This window comes from Phoca vitulina, unplaced genomic scaffold, assembly GCF_004348235.1.
Source record: "Phoca vitulina isolate PV1807 unplaced genomic scaffold, GSC_HSeal_1.0 scaffold8, whole genome shotgun sequence".
Lineage (NCBI taxonomy): Eukaryota > Metazoa > Chordata > Mammalia > Carnivora > Phocidae > Phoca > Phoca vitulina.
Genome location: NW_022589711.1, coordinates 70,893,802 through 70,912,445, shown reverse-complemented (window position 1 = coordinate 70,912,445; position 18,644 = coordinate 70,893,802). Strand labels below are relative to the sequence as shown.

Here is an 18,644-nt window from a genome sequence, read left to right as displayed (position 1 = left end):
CTAATTTCAATAAGAAATAAAAACCAAAGAAAGGGAAACCATGGTTTTTATTTTAGGTCATGTAATAACTGAGTGTCTAAGGGCAAGTTACTTTCCTAACATGGGTAAAGGGAGGGGGCCAGATAGATAAACTTTAGGGTCCCTTCTAGTGCTATCATTCTTTGGTTTCACAGAATCAACTTTCAGTCATTTGAGTCAGTGGGGGCAGCCCTGGAGAAAATACTGCAAACCAGTAGTTCTCAGCAAAAGTGGTACTGCTGCCTAGGGGGAATTTCGGAAATCTGTGAGGGTGTCCATTGTTCTCATGAGGATTGTGGGCACCTGAAGCATTAAGTGGGTAGGAACCTGTGAGCTGTTAGGCATTCTACAGTGTGGGACTGTCCCACAGAATGAGGCATTGTCCTATGTGTTCCATAACTCCTATGGGTCAAAATGGACGTGTTTATAAAAACAGGTTTATATATTATAAAAACCTGTTTATAATTTCTGATCCTGAATCTATCCCCATTTTATATATTAACACATTTTTTTCATGATTTCATATACATTGAATTTTCTAGGGCTGCAACAACTGGGTAAATTGAGGGACAGTTGTAATTTGTTTTGTTTGGAATTTACCAAGATTTGGCCATTATTTTGGAAAACCATATCATCAAGAGCTACATGACTCATGGTCTCTGAACATCAAACAGCACACCTGTGTGAGTTTGCATTTATAGTGATTCTGTAAATGACAGCAGACTTCTGACGACTTCATTATCTCTCTTATTGTTCTTATGCCCTGGCTTCCACACATCGAAATATTATTTTTACTAGAAGTGACTTTTCTTTAATTTATCTTCCATACTCAGGGCATATTGACTTTTAAAAAATTAAGTGTGTAGCTCTGGAAGAAAGTAGAGGTTTCCTCAAAAAGTTAAAAATAGAACTACCCTATGATCCAGCAATTGCACTACTAGGTATTTACTCAAAGAATGCAAGAATACTAATTCAAAGGGATACATGCAACCTAATGTTTATAGCAGCATTATCTACAATAGCCACATTGTGGAAACAGTCCAAGAGTCCACTGACTGATGAATGGACAAAGAAGAATATTTCTCAGTCATAAAAAAGAATGAAATCTTACCATTTGCAATGACATAGATGGAGCTAGAGAGTATCATGCTAAGCAAAATAAGTCAGTTAGAGAAAGACAAATACCATATGATTTCACTCATATGTGGAATTCAAGAAACAAAACAAATGAGCAAAGGGAAAAAAAAAAGAGAGGCAAACCAAGAAACAGACTCTTTTCTATAGAAAATAAACTGAGGGTTAGCCGAGGGGCATTGGATGGAGGGTTGGGTTAAATAGGTGATGGGTATTAAGGAGTACACTTGCTGTGATGAGCACTGGGTGTTTTATGGAAGTGTTGAATTACTATGTTGTATACGTGAAACTAATACTACAGTGTATGTTTTTTTTTTTTAAAGATTTTATTTATTTATTTGACAGAGAGAGAGAGAGAATGAACAAGCAGGGGGAGAGGCAGGCAAGTGGGAGAGGGAGAAGCAGAATCCCTGCTGAGCAGGGAGCCTGATGTGGGCCTCGATCCCAGGACCCCAGGATCATGACCTGAGCCTAAGGCAGATGCTTAATTGAGCCACCCAAGTGCCCCTACACTGTATGTTAACTAACTGGAATTTAAATAAAAACTTAAAAAAATAAAATATAATTTTAATAACTATAAAAAAAAGAAAATTAACTGTGTAGGAAGGTAGCATTATCTCTAGTTTGCATTTTAGGGTAGCAAAGGAAGAATTTCAAAGTATTTATTACCTGAAGTTGATTCGGTGTACTAGGGTGGAGAATCACTATTCTAAATGAGAGAAAAATTTATAAGTGTTCTCTATTCAAGTTAGTAATGCATTAAAAAATTTCTTCCCCTGGGGTTATCTTCCTAGTCATATTTGCCTTATGCTATTATCAAAGTGATTCTGCATTCCTTGGCTAACCATCAAGTGATTGGAGAGGGAGAGATATATTGATTCCAAAAGTGTAACTGCATAGCTGGAGAAAATCAATATGAAGTGCAATGTTGGGGTACAGATGGCCATCATGAGTGACTGCCTGCTGCAGACCATCGGGTGGAAGTTTCCCAATGTAGCTGTTCAGAGATGGCAAGTTCAGATCCTCGACAAATACAGAGGATTCATTTGAGCAGAACAAGAGGGAATAGAGTGATTTCTCATAGCCTGCAAGTCAGATATCCTTTTCAAATTATCCACTCTTTAAGTATATTGTAAACATACCTTTCTTTTCATTTTGTCACATCCCTAGTGTTTTGTTTTATTTTATACCCAGGACTGTTTTTGGTTAAATTGACAAACTGCCAGCCTAAAGAGCAGTCAAACTTAGGATTTACACATTGAAAAGCGGGTTGGGATAAGATACCAAGGGGATTCCATATTTGAAATATTCTCTAATGATCTCCTCTTGCATACCCTAAATGAAGTATGATTTGGAGTTCAGAGAAATTTGGTCCTTTTCACTGTGAATTTCTTTCCTGAACTCAGAGAGTCTGTGGTTATATCACAAATAGGTATAATCAGCCAGCCTTACATTAACTACTCGCAGAGAGCCCATGTATGATGTTGAACTTTCCAAACTGTGCCCAGTATGGTGCCTCCGATAGTCAAAATAATCACTATTTGTGCGTCCCACCACTCACAGCCTGCTCTGGCTCTCTTTTATTCTCTTAGAACCATCTCCTCCATCCTAAGAGGGTGTAAAAGAGAAAGATCCACCTGGAAGTAGGTGAAAGAGAAGGATTTCTCCCCTCAAGAAATATATTTCCCAGGCACCTGGGTGGCTCAGTTGTTAAGCCTCTGCCTTCAGCTCAGGTCATGATACAAGGGTCTTTGGATTGAGCCCCGCATCGGGCTCCTTGCTCCGCGGGAAGCCTGCTTCTCCCTCTCCCATTCCCCCTGCTTGTGTTCCCTCTCTCTCTGTCAAATAAATAAATAAAATCTTTAAAGAAAAAGCAAAAGCAAAATATTTCCCTTCACATTCCACTAAAGAAAGCCATTAGATATACAAGTACTTTTTAAAAGTGTACTTTCACCTGGAAAGAGTAAATCTAGAGGTTATTCACACTTGAATGCCAATTACTCTACTTAAATAGAGGTTTTTCCATTAACATGTAGTTTAACTTACTGACTAATTTCCTAACCTATCTATCAACTAACATACCAACTTCCTACAATAACTCCTGACTTCCTAATTTAAGTGACACCAGTTTTTTTTTTTTAAAGATTTTATTTTATTTTAGAGAGAGAGAGAATGCAAGTGTGGTGGGAGTGGGAGAGGGAGAAGCAGGCTTCCTGCTGAACAGGAGCTTGATGCGGGGCTCAATCTGAAGACCCTTGTATCATGACCTGAGCTGAAGGCAGACGCTTAACGACTGAGCCACCCAGGTGCCCGGGGAATATATTTCTTGAGTGGAGAAATCCTTCTCAGATCTGGACTTGCCATCTCTGAACAACTACATTGGGAAACTTCCACCCGATGGTCTGCAGCAGGCAGTCACTCATGATGGCCATCTCAACCCCAACATTGCACTTCATATTGATTTTCTCCAGCTATGCAGTTATACTTTTAGAATCAATATATCTCTCCTTCTCCAGTCACTTGATGGTTAGCCAAGGAATGCAGAATCACTTTAAATTTTAATTCATAAACAGAAAAAAGATGTTTTAAGAAAACTAACAAAATGAGAAGGAAATGAGTAACAACCATCTCAACAAAATGCTGTTTGGTGAGGACTTTCTTAGAGACTTGTTTGGTGGGACACTGGTTCAGTCCAATGGCTGATTCCATCCTGTATCTGGGAGATGGCAGATAATTGGCTCTCAGGACTAACTGACTTCATGATTGAGAATCACTGATAGATACAGTATGTTCAAAATAACTGCTCAGAAACCTCTACTCAGCCCCCTGGCATGTGGGAACCTGCCATCTTGCACCCATGTCCTCTTCCCAATGTTCTTGATTAGCCAAGAAAATTGTGCATTTCTTTCCCCAGGAGGAATCCATCAGGCTCTCTCTCCCTCTCCCTTCCCTGCTCCTGTCTCATCTACCTGAGTAACCTTCGTCACTCCATCACATGTCAGTGAAGCCTAGGCAATTTTAACAAATGCGTCTGGAAGAAAAGCAATTTGTCTGACAATGCCTGTTTCTTTGCATCTAAGAAGAGACTTATAATTTTTCTGCCAAAGCAGGCCCCAGGTGGAGAGTAAGAGCCTGTGTTTAGGGGATGGGCAGCATCAACAATCAGGGTGTGTGTGTGACACTATTCGTTACTAAACCTGACAGGACTCCAGTTAAATTTGAGTAGGGAACAGAGAGCTTGCAAGGTCCCCAAACCAGAACACTGATTTATCAACACATACATGGGAAGGAAAGAAGATGTTCTTATAGTCAGAGAAGTGACCCTTGAGACAGGTCAAGGAAGTTTAATAATTTACTGATTAAATGTGACCAGACTATCTGTTTACTTTCTTCTCTAGATCTCCTTCTGTGAAAATATTTTAGAGCTTGTCGGAGGTACAATTTCCATAGCATGATGAATTAGAGTATTATATCGTTTGGTCATGCTATCGTTAATATCATCAATAGTGTATGCTAGTTTATTTTATTGCTTTATCAGATGATGAAGATGGTAATAATAATAATGCTCATGCGGTTGCTTTCAACTAAATGACCCACAGGGTTAGCTGTTCCCAGAGCCTATTTGACCTGGATTGGTCCCTCTTCATTGCTGTGGTGGCAGGTGGGCTGGGGCTGCCCTTTTTTCTGCTCCTAACATTTGTATGTAGGCGACCTCAGGTCAATGTCAAAGACAGTCTTGGAAGGACAAAGATGTTACAAAAGAGAAAAGCGCCTTTTTTTTGGTATCCACCTATGCTAGGCCCATTGTACGTGGTTTCTCTTCTCATGCTCAGGTCAGCTGTTTGCAAATGCTGAGGCCACCATCAGCAGCCCGTCTCTGCTTTAGGAGAAGCAGTGAGTGTTATAGGAGCCACCCAGCCTCTGGAGAGAGGTCTAGAGTGTGGTCGTGACAACTAACTGAGATATTGCACACAGATCACTTTGCCCAGGGCCTGGCACACAGCAAGTGCTTACTAAATGACAACTACAATTAGTACTAACTATGGCCTTGAGTAAGGCATCCAATTACCTGAGTGTTAGTTTCCCCATCTGGAAAGTGGCGATAGTGATCCCTACTGGGGGGTTGCTACGGGTCTGTAAAGGAACGCATGTTCTGACATGCAGTGGGCACTCCTCCAGTGGGAGCCATGGCGATTAGTACAGAGGAAGAAAGGGAATCCCACAGATTTTCTTAGCAGTAGCCTCCCGAGTGTTTATGCAGGAGCCTCTGCCTTGCGGGTGAGATCAAAGGGGTTGGAAGCAAGAATTGTTGGCAGATGGTTTTAGATGCTCAGCATTGGCAGGGATATCAGAAATCATCTGGAGTCTAGACCAAACCCTATGTGTGCCCAATTCACTTCTAAATCAGAACCTGGAAAAGTTCCTTCTTAGGTTTTAAATCTTTTATCTGGAAACATATGTTCTCTTCTGCAGGTCCAGTTAGAAATTGTGAGGATGGAGAGAAATTTCCCATTTTCTTGCTCAACCTTTCTTCAGGGGGCCTCCAGCCCCTCATTCAGATGACTCTGACAATTGGCCTAGGAAGGCTTTGTGCAGAGAGGACAGAACAGGAGTAAAGTGACAGCTGGCCATTCTCGTGCACCCAGATATTTTTCAGCTCACCCCTCTCTAGGAGGAGGCAGTGCCCCCATTTCTAAAGCCGATGAAAGGGGTGCCAACAAGGACAGACCTAAGAAGCTTCTGTGAAGGGACTAAGCCATCCCTCCCTGCCCTGAGGATTTTGTGGCTGGGGTTAAAGGTGAGTGCTAAGCGAGCACATTCCAGCCCTTAGGTGGCTCCTCAGCCCATCTGATGAGCAGGTGGGTCTGGTTTCCACTGGGATGGGCTGCTTTCCCAGCAGATGCCCAGGAGCGTGAGACACAGCGACTCTCTCATGGGCCTGGATCTGTTCTCGGTGGAGGACCTTCCTAGAGACATGAGACACCCCTCATAAAAGAGGGGTGCCATCTCAACTTTTTCCCAAACAGGGCTAATGTGCACGGAGGACACCATGAGGAGGGGCACTGAGTGTTCAGAGCGGATGCTGGGCACATGCAAAGCTCCTGAGCCTCCACGCACAAAGTCGGCTTCATACCAGGCTCCCCTAGGGCGAGGGTTGATGCCTGGCGTCACTCCTCTTCAGGGCTTTTATCTCGTGGCAGTCATGCCTTACTCATTTTGAGTACTTTTTTCAGTGTACAGAGTTGAGGCTGCTTAAATATCACTTCTTCAGAAGGAGTACTTTGTCATGGGAGCCTGTTTAATTTCCTTACAGCACTTACCACAATTTGTAGTTATATGTATTCATTTACTTGTTTTCTGAGGTGTAGCCTCCTTGCACGTTTTGAAGCACAATCGTTTTGAAGGGGGCTATCCTGGTAGAGATGAGAATTCCTCTTGGGGAAAATACCTTCAGATCTAAAAGAATGTTCTTTGTGCAAAGTTCACCTGGCAAAAGGGTGGATAGGAGGCAGGTCTGCTGGGTCTTTTGCTAGGTATGCACCAAGGGGCTTCAGAATCTGAGACACGGAAGCTCATTTGCATTAAGAACAAATAGAGCCTCCTTAGGTTGGAGACCTGACCAATTGTATGGCAGTGGTGATAAGAACACGAGGAAAAGATACTGAGCATTTGCCATGTGCACCGGCTATCCTAAGCACTTTACATACACACTCTTCATGAGATGCTTATGATGCAAAACTGTTATTATTTCCATTTACAGATGATGAATCCAAGTTCTAGACAGGCTATTGGGACTTCCCAATCTTTCCCACTTGACAGAACACACCCAGAGAATGGTCACGTTTGTATGGCTATGAGAAGGAGGGCAATATGCACAGGGGCGAGGCTGCTCACAGGTGGCAGTGATAGCCTGGGGTCTCTGCCACCTCCCAGCTGTGCCGAGGGCTCAATACCCTCAATAACCATTGTAAATGGCAGAGCAGGGCTTGCAGTGAGGTGGATCCATTCCAAGAGGGCTAACCCCATCTGGTACCAGGATGCTACCTGGGGTTGGAAAGTGTGTGTGTGTGTGTGTGTGCGCGCGCGTGTGTAATGTTGAGACATTGGACCTTTCTATACAAATCTTTCCCCTCCCTGGGTTCTTTTCTTACTCTCCAACAGGCAATCGAATCTGAACTGTTCATTTTGCAGAGAAGGAAACTGAAGTCAAGAGGTGAGTGACTTGCCTAAGTGTCCTGAGCTGCTGAAGAACAGAACTGGAATGAGGGCTCAGGTGTCCTGACTTCTGTCCCAGGCCCTGTGGTCTCTTGCAGTGCTCAAGATGATTTCAACATGTGCCTGTCTGGTTTCTTTGCACGGATGTTCAGAGTTCTTTCCTGCATTCTGCAGCACATCTGCCATGATGCTGAGCCCAGAGCAGGTAAGCCGGTCCCTCCCACACCACACTAGCTGCTCTTGGCATGCACCGTCCACTCTACCAGGTGCTGTAGAAGATGTCAAAGGAGCCCAGGTTCTCCTTGGTTTGCTGGAGGAAGCTCATTTCAGAATCAGCAATTTAAGTGACTTGTAAAGTTTTATTAAAATGAGCTCACCTTCTCTGAACGGGTAACTGACATCCTTCCTACAGGGCTGTCAATCCAGCTCTATATAGAAGACTTACATGAACTTCACAACACCCTTCTCACTGCTGACAGGTGACAGAAAGACGCTGAGCTTAGAAAGCATTTTCATGACCTGGGTTACAGAAGTTATGATCTAGAAAAGTGCTCAACTCATCAATAGAATAGGGTGAGCTACCTGCTCTTTTGAAACCCCAATAAGAGTGAAGCGTTTCTTGATATGCATGATTCTCTTTGGTAAGTTCTTAAGTTTGGAGGCATGTGTCTGCATGAGGCAGTTTGGGGGTAATAGCCTCTGGAGCCAGGCAGAATCAAAGTTAGATTCAACCTTGGCCACTGCTTGCCTTAAGGGCCTGGATAAGTCACCTTACTTCTCTGACCCTGAGTTTTGTCATCTGCAAAATAAACACACAATGGCACTTACTTTGTAGGATTTGCTGGGAGTATTATGCAGCTGTGTGCAGCTAGTGCCAGGCACATCAGAAGTCCCCAGTGGTTTAGCTGTTATGATTAATAAAATGCGGACACTAATAGTCACCCAGTAGGGAGGTTGAGAGCATTAAATGCACAGTGCCTGGGGCATAGTATTGGATTATTAATAATAAAAACAACAATAATAATAATGACTAACATTTACCAAGTGCTTATTAAGTTATGTCTTAGAGACTTTACAAACATCGAGGGTAGCTGCTATCGTTATTAATATTTCGACAAAGAGCTGTGAGCTTGGACAATATTTTGGAGAGCTAGTTTTCCAGAGGCTTGAAGACTGGCATGCATCTGTTCATCTTTGCATTTCCTCTGTACTCTTTCAGTGTTTTGCCTCTCCCACCACCATTATGGTTAAGAGCAGCACTCAGATACCTTTGGGCCAACAAAGAGATGCAAGCTTGTGGAATGAATGAGTGATCCTAGATCACTGAGAACGACCAACGATGCAAAAAGGCCAACCCTCCTGTGTTCATCTCTCTAGTCTGGCTTCAGTTTGAGGAGGGGAAAATGGTCTGTTCTGAAAAACAAAACAAGGGAACTCAGCAGATTCTCTAAATAGACAGAATCTTTAGAAATCTTCCTTGGTCATGAAAATCCAACCTGAGATGAATACTGCAATGGGGAGATTCTGCTTAGGCTTTGTGAAGATCCAGCCCAGGGAGGAGGTTTGGGAGCCCCGCCTGTGGGAAAGGCATCTGCCTGACAGAGTGCTGCTCCCCTCACCACATCCCCAGGGTTTCAGCTCCCATGGTCTCACCTGATGATGGATTAGAAGATGCCAAAGGGCAAATGAGGATGGCAGGAAATACAAATTAGAAACCCTAGTGCCAAACCATAAACTAAGAATGCCAAAAAAATGCTACTCGGCCTGATGGCCCATATTGCCTTTTAGATGCTTGGCTTCAAAGATCTCAGAGGCAGCTTGCTTAAATGGAAGAGCGTGAGCTTTGGAGTCCTGCATTCTGAGGTGAGAGTTCTGGCCCTGCCACTGTCTGCCTCCCTCCCAGGAAGTTACTTTAACCACTGACTATCTTTTGAGGGAAGAAATCAAGTCACTCTTCTCTCCACCGTGTGGGTGAGGATAGGAAAGAGGGGCTATGTGGGAGCCTCCCTGTGGTGTTCTGCACACGTGGATTTGTTTATTGTCCATGGTGGTGTTCTGTGGCGGTCCACTTTCCTAGGGTTTTCTGCTTCTACTTTCACTTTCTGTCACCAGAACTGTGTTGTAAATCCGTTATTCTAATGACATTATTTCAAAAACACTTTCATTTGTTCTGTCTTTTCTCAGTTAGAGAGGGCATTTATCCCTCTGCCACATCCTCCCTCGCCCTTGCCCACACCCTCTCCATCCTAAGCTTCCTTCTGATCTCCGCTCATAATCTCTTGTCTGTTCTGTACAGTGTGTGCAACACCAGTATCTCCACCTCTACTTTCTTCCCACCGTGTTACTACAATACGGATCTGATTGTGTCTCTTGATCTCTTGGCCTGTCCTCTTGGGCAGGACTTCCCGCTTGGTCCCCAAGTCCCTCCTCTAAGAACCCACTTTGTTTAGTGAATGATCGTGATGGACCATTTTAGTTAGGGGACAATATCTTTGGAGAATGCCCGGGATGACATTGTAGAGAGATAGAGACAGAGACTCCATGGGAGCAGAGACTCAGAGTTGGCAGAACTAGGAAAAGGTAAGCCTCACAATTCCCTATTGTTATTGAGGGGGACTCTAGATTTTCCAATTATACATTATGGGGAATCAGAACCAATTTTATTAAATATGTCAGAACAACTTGATCTCAGCAAGCTGGAGGGCTTAGGGGTTGTACACCCACTATAGATGTGGCAGTGACAGGCAGTTTTCCTTTTCTTTCCCATTGGCAGAGCTTCTGTAATACTGGGGTTGACAATGTACCCAGTCAGAAGACTACACTTCATAGCCTCACTTGCTGTGGCCAAGTGTTCCAGTTTCAACCAGTGTAAGTTATAGAGAAGGACCTATAGAGATAACTTACATGTAAGTTATAGAGAAGGACTTATGAAAAAGTTTCTTAAAAAGGGGACAGAAATATGGGAAATGACCTGTCTCAACTTTCTGTTCTCTTTCTTGCCTTCTGGAACTCAGATGCACTGACTGGAGCTCCAGCAGCCATCTTGGATCTTGAAGTCACCTTAAGGAGGGAAGCCGAGCATCCTCCATGGTCAAGCACAAAGACTAAGGGCTGAGTCCCCATAACTGCAGAATCACAATAGCAACCCCCCTCCAGATTCTTTCTACACAAAGAAGAAGTGAAATTGTCTCTTGTTTTTGGTTTTCTGTTGTGTGGGATTGAATCTGACCATAATCTGTTAAATACAGTAGCAGATGAGCGAAGTGATTACCATGTGAGCTCTGGAGTCAGACTGCTTTCACTCCATTCCCTGCTCTGTCACCTCTTAATCAGGTACCTTAAGCAAGTTACCAAACTTTTCACAAGCCTCTGTTTTCTCATCTGTAATGTGAGGATAATGACACCACTTATCGCATAGAGTTGATGTGAGGATTAAGTAACAATGTGTTAGCACTTAGAACACTTTTGGTACACAGTAAGTGCTCAATAAATGGTAGCTGCTGCTGCTATTATTACTATTATTACTACTATTGTTGCCCCACTTACCCATCAGATTGGGTGTTCATCTCCATCCATAAGCAATGGGTCCTTTAGAGTAGAATTTCTTATTTGTTTTTGGTACTGCCCCAGAACTGGCAGATGGTGGGTACACAATACATCTTTACTGAACCAATTCTTATTAGATTTTTGTCAACTATTTCTTGTAAGTAGATGATAAAACTCACTGGTATTGTGCATCAGACTGGGGACTGATGCCCTCTAAGCACACTGTCACTTCATCCCTACCAAAACCATTTGAGATACAGGCCTAAAGAGTTATTGTAGGGTTTGCATGAGCTTAGGAGTCATTCAAACCTACATTCTATTTAAGGTTCAAATTTGGTAATATTAAAAGAGAACTGGAAATAAACTTAGGGAAAAATGTCAAAGCAGGCATCCTCACTCAAGTTCCTAGGAGGCTCTTAGGGCTTTGAGTGGCCAGATGTCACTGGCATGGTGGCTTTGCTCTGTGTTTCTTCCTGAGTCAACAGAATTAGACAACTTCTGGAAGCCATTCTGCTTCCGTTCCTCAGTCTCTCAACATGGTTGTAGGTGGGAACCAGGAAGGAAAACAATTTCCCCTATCTCGTTTATTTAATCTGGTGTATTCAAAGAGTTTTTTAGGTTTGGTATGGGCATGGGGTCTGGTTGTGGCCTGCTGAACTATTATAGAGTAGATAAAACCTTATGGACCAGCTTACGGCACAAACTGCTTCCTCTGATAAGTTTCCCTCCACCTGCAATAGGGCTGTGGGTGGTATGGTGTTGGGACATGACTGGTAGGAGGAGCTTGGGAGGTTCCTGTAAATTTGGCTCTTGTCAAATTGTAGAGGAAGTGGCTCTCTCTCTTAGATTTGTTTCATGGTATAAGCTAGTTTGCCTGGCACAGGGGATGATGCCACAGGGCCAAGAAAATCTCTTAAGAATCTGCTGGCCAAATAATTTATATCCTAACATATGCTTTCTCTTTTTGTAGGTCATAGCTGAAGCAGGAGTTAAGTTTTGGTCCCAATGATAGAGTAGTTCTTAACCCTGGCTGCACATTCAAATCCTCTGAGGCTCTTAAAAAAATATCATTCCCTGGGTTTGACCCCAGTCCAACTGAGAATCTCTGGGGGTAAAGCCTGGGCATCAACATTTTTAAAAGGAAATATACAGGAATTAAAAGAAAACTAAAAGATGAGCCACAAAAGGGGAGAAAATATTTACAAAATCACATATGTAATAATGGAACTATATCCAGAATATATAAGAAAATCTTAAAAGTTAATAATAAGAAAATGAAGAACCCAATTAAAGAATGGGCAAAAGATTTGAACACTTCACCGAAGAAGATGGATGGCAAATAAACACATAAAAAGATGCTCAAAATATTAGCAATTAGGGAAATGACAGTGAAAACCACATTGAAATATCATTATACACCTTTTAAAATGGCAAACAAACAAAGCAACCACAAAAAGCAACACCTGACAATTCTGAGGGCTAGCAAGGAACAGAACAACTGGAATTCTCAGGTATGGCTGGTGGGAATGAAAAATAATACAGTCACTTTGGAAAAGAGTTTAGCAGTTTATTATAAAGTTAAACCTACCCTTACCACACAGTCTGACAATTCCACTCCTAGGTATTTGCTCAAGAGAACTGACAACTTGTGTTCACACAAAAACCTGTATATAAATATTTGTAATGGCTTTATTTATAATGACCCCAAACTGGAACCAACTCAATTCAACATTCAACTACTAAATGGATAAATAAACTGTAGTACATCCATGCAATGGGATACTACTCAAAAATAAAATGGAACGACCCACTGATATATACAATATGAATGAATCTTAAATGCATCATACTAAGTGAAAGAAACCAAACTCAAAAGATTATATACTGAATGATTCCATGTATATAACATTCTGGAAAGGGCAAAAGTAGAGGGACAGAACACAGATTAGTGGTTGCCAGGGGGTGGGGGTGGAGGTGAGGAGAATTGCAAAAGGTATCATGAAGGAATTATCTGGGGCTGATGGAACTCTTCTGTATCTTGATTGTGGTGGAGGTTACATAAATTGTATGTGTTGGTCAAGCTCATAAAGTTGTATATTTAAAAGAATACATTTTACTGTATGTAATTATAACTCAGTAAAGCTGACTTCTCTCCCCCAAACCATTCTTTAGAAAAAAAAACTTCCCCAAGTGATTTAAATTCATAGTCAGCGTTGACAGATGTTGTTGCTATAACAAATTTGAATCTAGGTTCTGGTATTAAAATTTCAGTTTTCTTGGGGCGCCTGGGTGGCTCAGTCGTTAAGCGTCTGCCTTCAGCTCAGGTCATGATCCCAGGGTCCTGGGATCGAGCCCCGCATCGGACTCCCTGCTCGGCGGGAAGCCTGCTTCTCTCTCTCCCACTCCCCCTGCTTGTGCTCTCTCTCTCGCTGTGTCTCTCTCTGTCAAATAAATAAATAAAATAAAATAAAAAATTTCAGTTTTCTTATATGTACAACTGGAGATAATAAAACCTACCTTGAAGAGATATTATGAATCTTTTTTTGTTTTAAAGATTTATTTATTTATTTTAGAGAGAGAGTGGACCAGTGGGAAGGGCAGAGGGAGAGGGAGAGAATCTCAGGCAGACTCCGCACTGAGGGTGGAGCCCGACACGACGTGGGACTCGATCTCACGACCCTGAGATCATGACCTGAGCCAAAACCAAGAGTCTGACGCTCAACCGACTGCACCACCCAGGCGCGGCACGGAGATGTTATGAGTCTTAAATGTGCTAATGTACAAGCTCCAAATGCAGGGTTTGGCGCACAGTAATCATAACCACTTATGTAGCGCTATGTGCCGGGCATTGCAGCAGCACTCCCAGGCATCTCTGATCTTCACAGCAACTCTGTGAAGGAGATATCATTATGACCACTTTCAAGGTGGAGAAACTGAGGCTTAGAGAAGTTATGGAATTTGCTCAAGGTCTCACAGCCACTCAGTGGCAGAGCCAGGTTCCAAGTCTAACCTTAACATTGCTGATTACAGTACCCCTTCTGAAATCTCAATTAATTTCAAACACCCCGCTTTTTGGCTTCACGTCTATCCCCCTAGTGCACTTTCTTGGTATTTTCAACGGTGTCTTCAGGGTTGAGCCAGGTTTTGGTAAGGCCAGAAGGAGAAAGGAACATGTATTAAAAAGTCTGAAGATACAAGAGAGTTCGATTATCGTGATATGGAGAAGTGGAGAAGTGGAGGGAATTTGGTCAGAGGAGATGCAATTACAAGGATGATGATATGGGAGTGGAAAAAAGACAGCAGAGGGGGCCTTCCCTTCGTTCAGTGACAAAGGATCATAGAATGAGAGGCCTGGTTGGAGTCTTCTGTTATAAATACTCTAACTTTGGCCTGGGCTCTGGCTGGGGGCTATCAGAGAATTCTGGCTGGCCTCAGTCACAGAGTGTAGAGAAGTGTATGGATGAAGCCACATGTGGAAGGGGGCTGTCCCTGACTGAGAGAGAGGTAGGGTTTTCTTTTGGAGCCTGGTGCAGTGGTGAAGGCACCAGTTACTGGGCAGTTCCAGGACCTTCAAGTAGAGCTGGGCCAGTGGTGTCCTGGTAAATGCTTAACGACGGACTCTCTGAAACCAACCAACCAACACACCAAACTCTGTTTGGAGCATTTGCCATTTTTTGTGGTGTAAATACTCCTACCATAGCCAATTTCAAGGTAACAAAGGAAAGTTGGGGAAAGGTGTGCACAATTAGGGCTCTTGGCAGCTGGTGCAAGCTGGTCCCAGCACAGCACTGGCTGGGTCAGTCTTGGGTCCTCCATATAAGCAGCAGAAAAGTCTGGGTTATATAGTGCCATGAGCACCTTGGCAGGGGGACAGCTTCCCAGAATGCAACTGAGCCTGGTTCTGGTTTCTAAATATAATGTAGCAATGTGAAGGATAAGATGTGGGTGATTTGTTTGCAGTACTCACTGTGGCGTGGGGGACAGGGCCATAACAGAATGGATCCAGAGGAGACTGGGCCATCTGCAGTAACTGCGCAGGACTCAGCCATCTGCCCTATACTTTCGGTGGGACCCCTGGTTATATGTCTGTCTTTTGTCCTACTATCACTAATTTGTTCTATATGCTAACACTTCTTGATCTATAAATTTATAGTGAGTAAGAATCTGGCACTTCCCTCCAAATAGTTTCTTTGCCAATAAGCATGAAAATGATTGCAATCGGGTTAACAGCTTTTGAAGTATCCACAGAATTCATCCATGTGAATAATTTATTTTCATCTGTAAGAAAAGAGTCCTCTTTTCTGAAGGAACCTCAATTATTAGGCTATTCAAGCATCTTAGAGATGACTTCAGGAAAATGGATAGTTGTACAACCAACAGGGAAGTAGCCTTGACAAGAGATAAATAAAATCAGTCTGGAATTACTTCCCTCATTAAGTTAAAAAGATGTCAAATATAAACTGGTGCACTTTCTGGTTGTGTGTTCCTAGGCTGTGCATCCCCCGTGGAAGAAGGCTAGTCTGGATAGACAATATTCATGTAGAACTCTTCTTGTGATAGTGTGCATTCGTACACAGGAATCCTGATATATGATATATGCTAGCATTCTTGCTTCTGAGGCACTGGATGAAGCCATCACGTTCCCTGTCGGGACATGAGCTGACCCACATGATCTGCCACCAAAAACCCAGCAAAATGTCATCCTTTTGCAATACAATGCTCAAGAAGCAGGATGTGTTCTTTTTCCTTCTTTTTCAAGTTATTATCTATTGACCTATTCCTGGGAAGATACTGTGGATCACATCTCAAGAGAAAATGAGGGAAGAGGAAAGGGAAAATAGGAGAGTCGTTTCACAAATTATCAATATATAATTCCTGGTACCTTATTTAAAAAATAAGTTTTATGCTTCTTTCCCAAGGAGAGAGACGGCACTGGTTGAACTACCCCTGTAGAATACAATCTGTTGAAGTGCTTATGGCAGATGGTGCTTTGTGATTCTCACGATGGCTTTACATTTCCTAGCTTGGTTTCCTCCTGCTTGGGGGTCACAATGCCAGTTTTTGGCTCATCAAATCCCAGTTATATCAGATTTAGTGACTTGTCATTTTGCTACTCTGCCTAGCCTTTATGTATTATATTATATATATAATATAATATTATATATTATACATATGTATTATATGTATTCCCACAAAGGGATTAACCTATCTTCCATTAAGGGAGAGTTATGATAAAAATGGAGCCATTAAGACATGACAGGGAATGAGAAGGTGGCAGGTGGTCAGACACCAGAATAATTATTTGTATCGAAAAACCAAAGAAAAAGGAAGCTACTACAGTTGAGTCTTGAACTCCCTGGCAGTCAAGGCAAGAAAAGAATCTGATGACTCCTTTGTTGACACTTCATATATTTCATCACTAAATATTCTAGAGGAGCGGGTGAGCAGTAACAGACTTTCCACAGGCCTTCCACTGTATTGAGACACTTACCTGATAATATGGACGCGACGGCTGCAATGATGAAGGACACAATGACACCAGGTCCTGCCATTTCCTTGGCCACCAGACCAGACACCACGTACATCCCTGTGCCCACACAGCTGCCAACGCCAAGTGAGATGAGGTCCATGGTGGTGAGCACCTGAGCTAGCTTGGTGCCATGGGCTGTGGTGGCCCCAGTTCCCTCCAGCATGGACTCCACTGGTTTGGTGCGCAAGATTCTGGAGTGCATGGCATACCAGGCGGCCCCCCACTGCACCCGCCGGGGGTCCAGGGAGGCAAGAAAGCCACTCATCCTGCGTGATAGGGGTTACGGTGAAGGTCAACTGATGGAAGAGGTTCTATGGGAGCCTTAGTGGATGCTTCTGGAACTCATCTAGTGAATAGGGATCTCCTTTTTTAGGAAAGGTCCAAAGGGACCCAAAGCAGCCTTCTCCTGGGCATGAATGTCTGCAGGAAAAACACAAGAAAGAAGATGATGAGACCAAGCAAGAACAAACGATCACTTGGAGGCATGGTTGGAGGTCAATATAATGAACTGGTTGAACAGGTCTATCTTGTGTACTCACAATGCAGGAGGGTTGCATTTCCCCCTTTGTGTCACCTCCAGTCTTAAATAACAATCTGTTGTTTGCACTGTGTCCCTGAGTCGTTCTGAAGAAGACGGTCTGAGTCAGGGCTCTGCCACTTACTGCTGTGGGACCTTGGGTAAGTTATCCCACTTCTCTGTGCTTCAGTTTCAACTGCATAATGGGGTTAATAAAGTCTTTTGCCTGGTATTGATGTGAAGATTAGATTAGTGTCTAAAAAGAGCTTAAGGCAATGCCTGGCACATGGAAAATGCTCACCTGGCCTGGGTCTGCCAAGACTTACCTGGTTTCTTCTTCTTCTTGGAAGACTTTGTCTGTGGCTTTTGGGCATATTCTTTGGGGACACAACACCCTCATTTTTTAAATACAAAGATGCAAAATTAGATTTATGACTTTTAAGAAGAACAATCCCACCCCATGGAGTTGTTTTGGAACTTTGCTCTTAAATAAAATGAAAAGTGTCTTGAGTGTTTTTTTGCTCTCAAAGATTAAGAGGAAGTGTTCCTGGCATTTGGTGGGTGAGCCCCAGAGATGCTAACTGGGTGGGATGGTGTCATCCATTTTTCAATGATCTCACAGGCATTCCTGTAGATGAAAATTCTTCTTATGATGATCTAAACCTAAAACCTAATTGTTTTATGTATAAACACATGGGATTTTCAGGGATGGTTTTAATATACAAGTACATCAACTTTTCCAGGAATGCAGCTATAGAGTAAATGGAAGGATGATTGTAAATTCTTTAGTTTGGAACCAAAAAGGAATTTTTCACTGCTTCAGAAACTCAAGGTCCCCTTTCTTTTCTTTTTTTTTTTTTTTTTTTAAGATTTTATTTATTTATTTGACAGAGAGAGACATAGCGAGAGAAGGAACACAAGCAGGGGGAGTGGGAGAGGGAGAAGCAGGCTTCCCGCAGAGCAGGGAGCCCAATGTGGGGCTCGATCCCAGGACCCTGGGATCATGACCTGAGCCGAAGGCAGACGCTTAACGACTGAGCCACCCAGGCGCCCTCAAGGTCCCCTTTCAACACCACCCATGGTACAGCATCTCCCATGCAGCACACCTATGAGCGCCTGCCATTTGGAACCAGCACACTGACGGTGATTCTTTATACAGTGAAAGCATCTGACAGCTCCCTGTGTGCTCACCTGAGTGTTTACATACTCAAGTATGTTATATACAGGTAGGTTATTCATGCATTTTGCTTCAGGGTCTAATAAAACCTTTATTACAGAAAAGAGGCGTTGGGCTTGATAGAGCTGAGAACTATTATATTAGACGATTTCCAAAGTTTTGACAAGTTAGAGAATGCCAAGATTATATGAAGCTACTTTGGGAAACCAGAAGCTTTATACAATTCTATAAAGACCTTCTAAAATACAGCTGAATGTTGATTCAAACTACTGTGCTGACAAGCCTAGGACGTTTACATTTACAAGAAGTACCAGCCCATGTAATCTACAAATATTATTAATTAATACTACTTAGCACTTAATATAACACTTGGGTGCTTCTAAAGGCTTTGCAAACACAACCTAATTAGAAGAATCAGGCGAAATGAGACAGTTTGGTTCACAGGGGTTGGGTGATGGACCTACTGGTTTAATTTCCTCCTAGATTTGACAGTGTTGCTTCACGCT

At 42.8% G+C, this 18,644-nt stretch overlaps 1 protein-coding gene across 1 annotated transcript in view; it reads right to left on the bottom strand.

The window, feature by feature from the left end:
* The window catches only part of SLC7A14 (solute carrier family 7 member 14), a 106,602-nt gene that overhangs the window by 33,250 nt on the left and 54,708 nt on the right, over positions 1-18,644 (bottom strand). The window contains exon 2 of the mRNA XM_032407224.1: positions 16,406-16,864. Within this exon, the coding sequence (XP_032263115.1) occupies positions 16,406-16,709 (304 nt within the window). The 5' untranslated portion in view covers positions 16,710-16,864. The remainder of the gene's footprint in view (positions 1-16,405; positions 16,865-18,644) is intronic.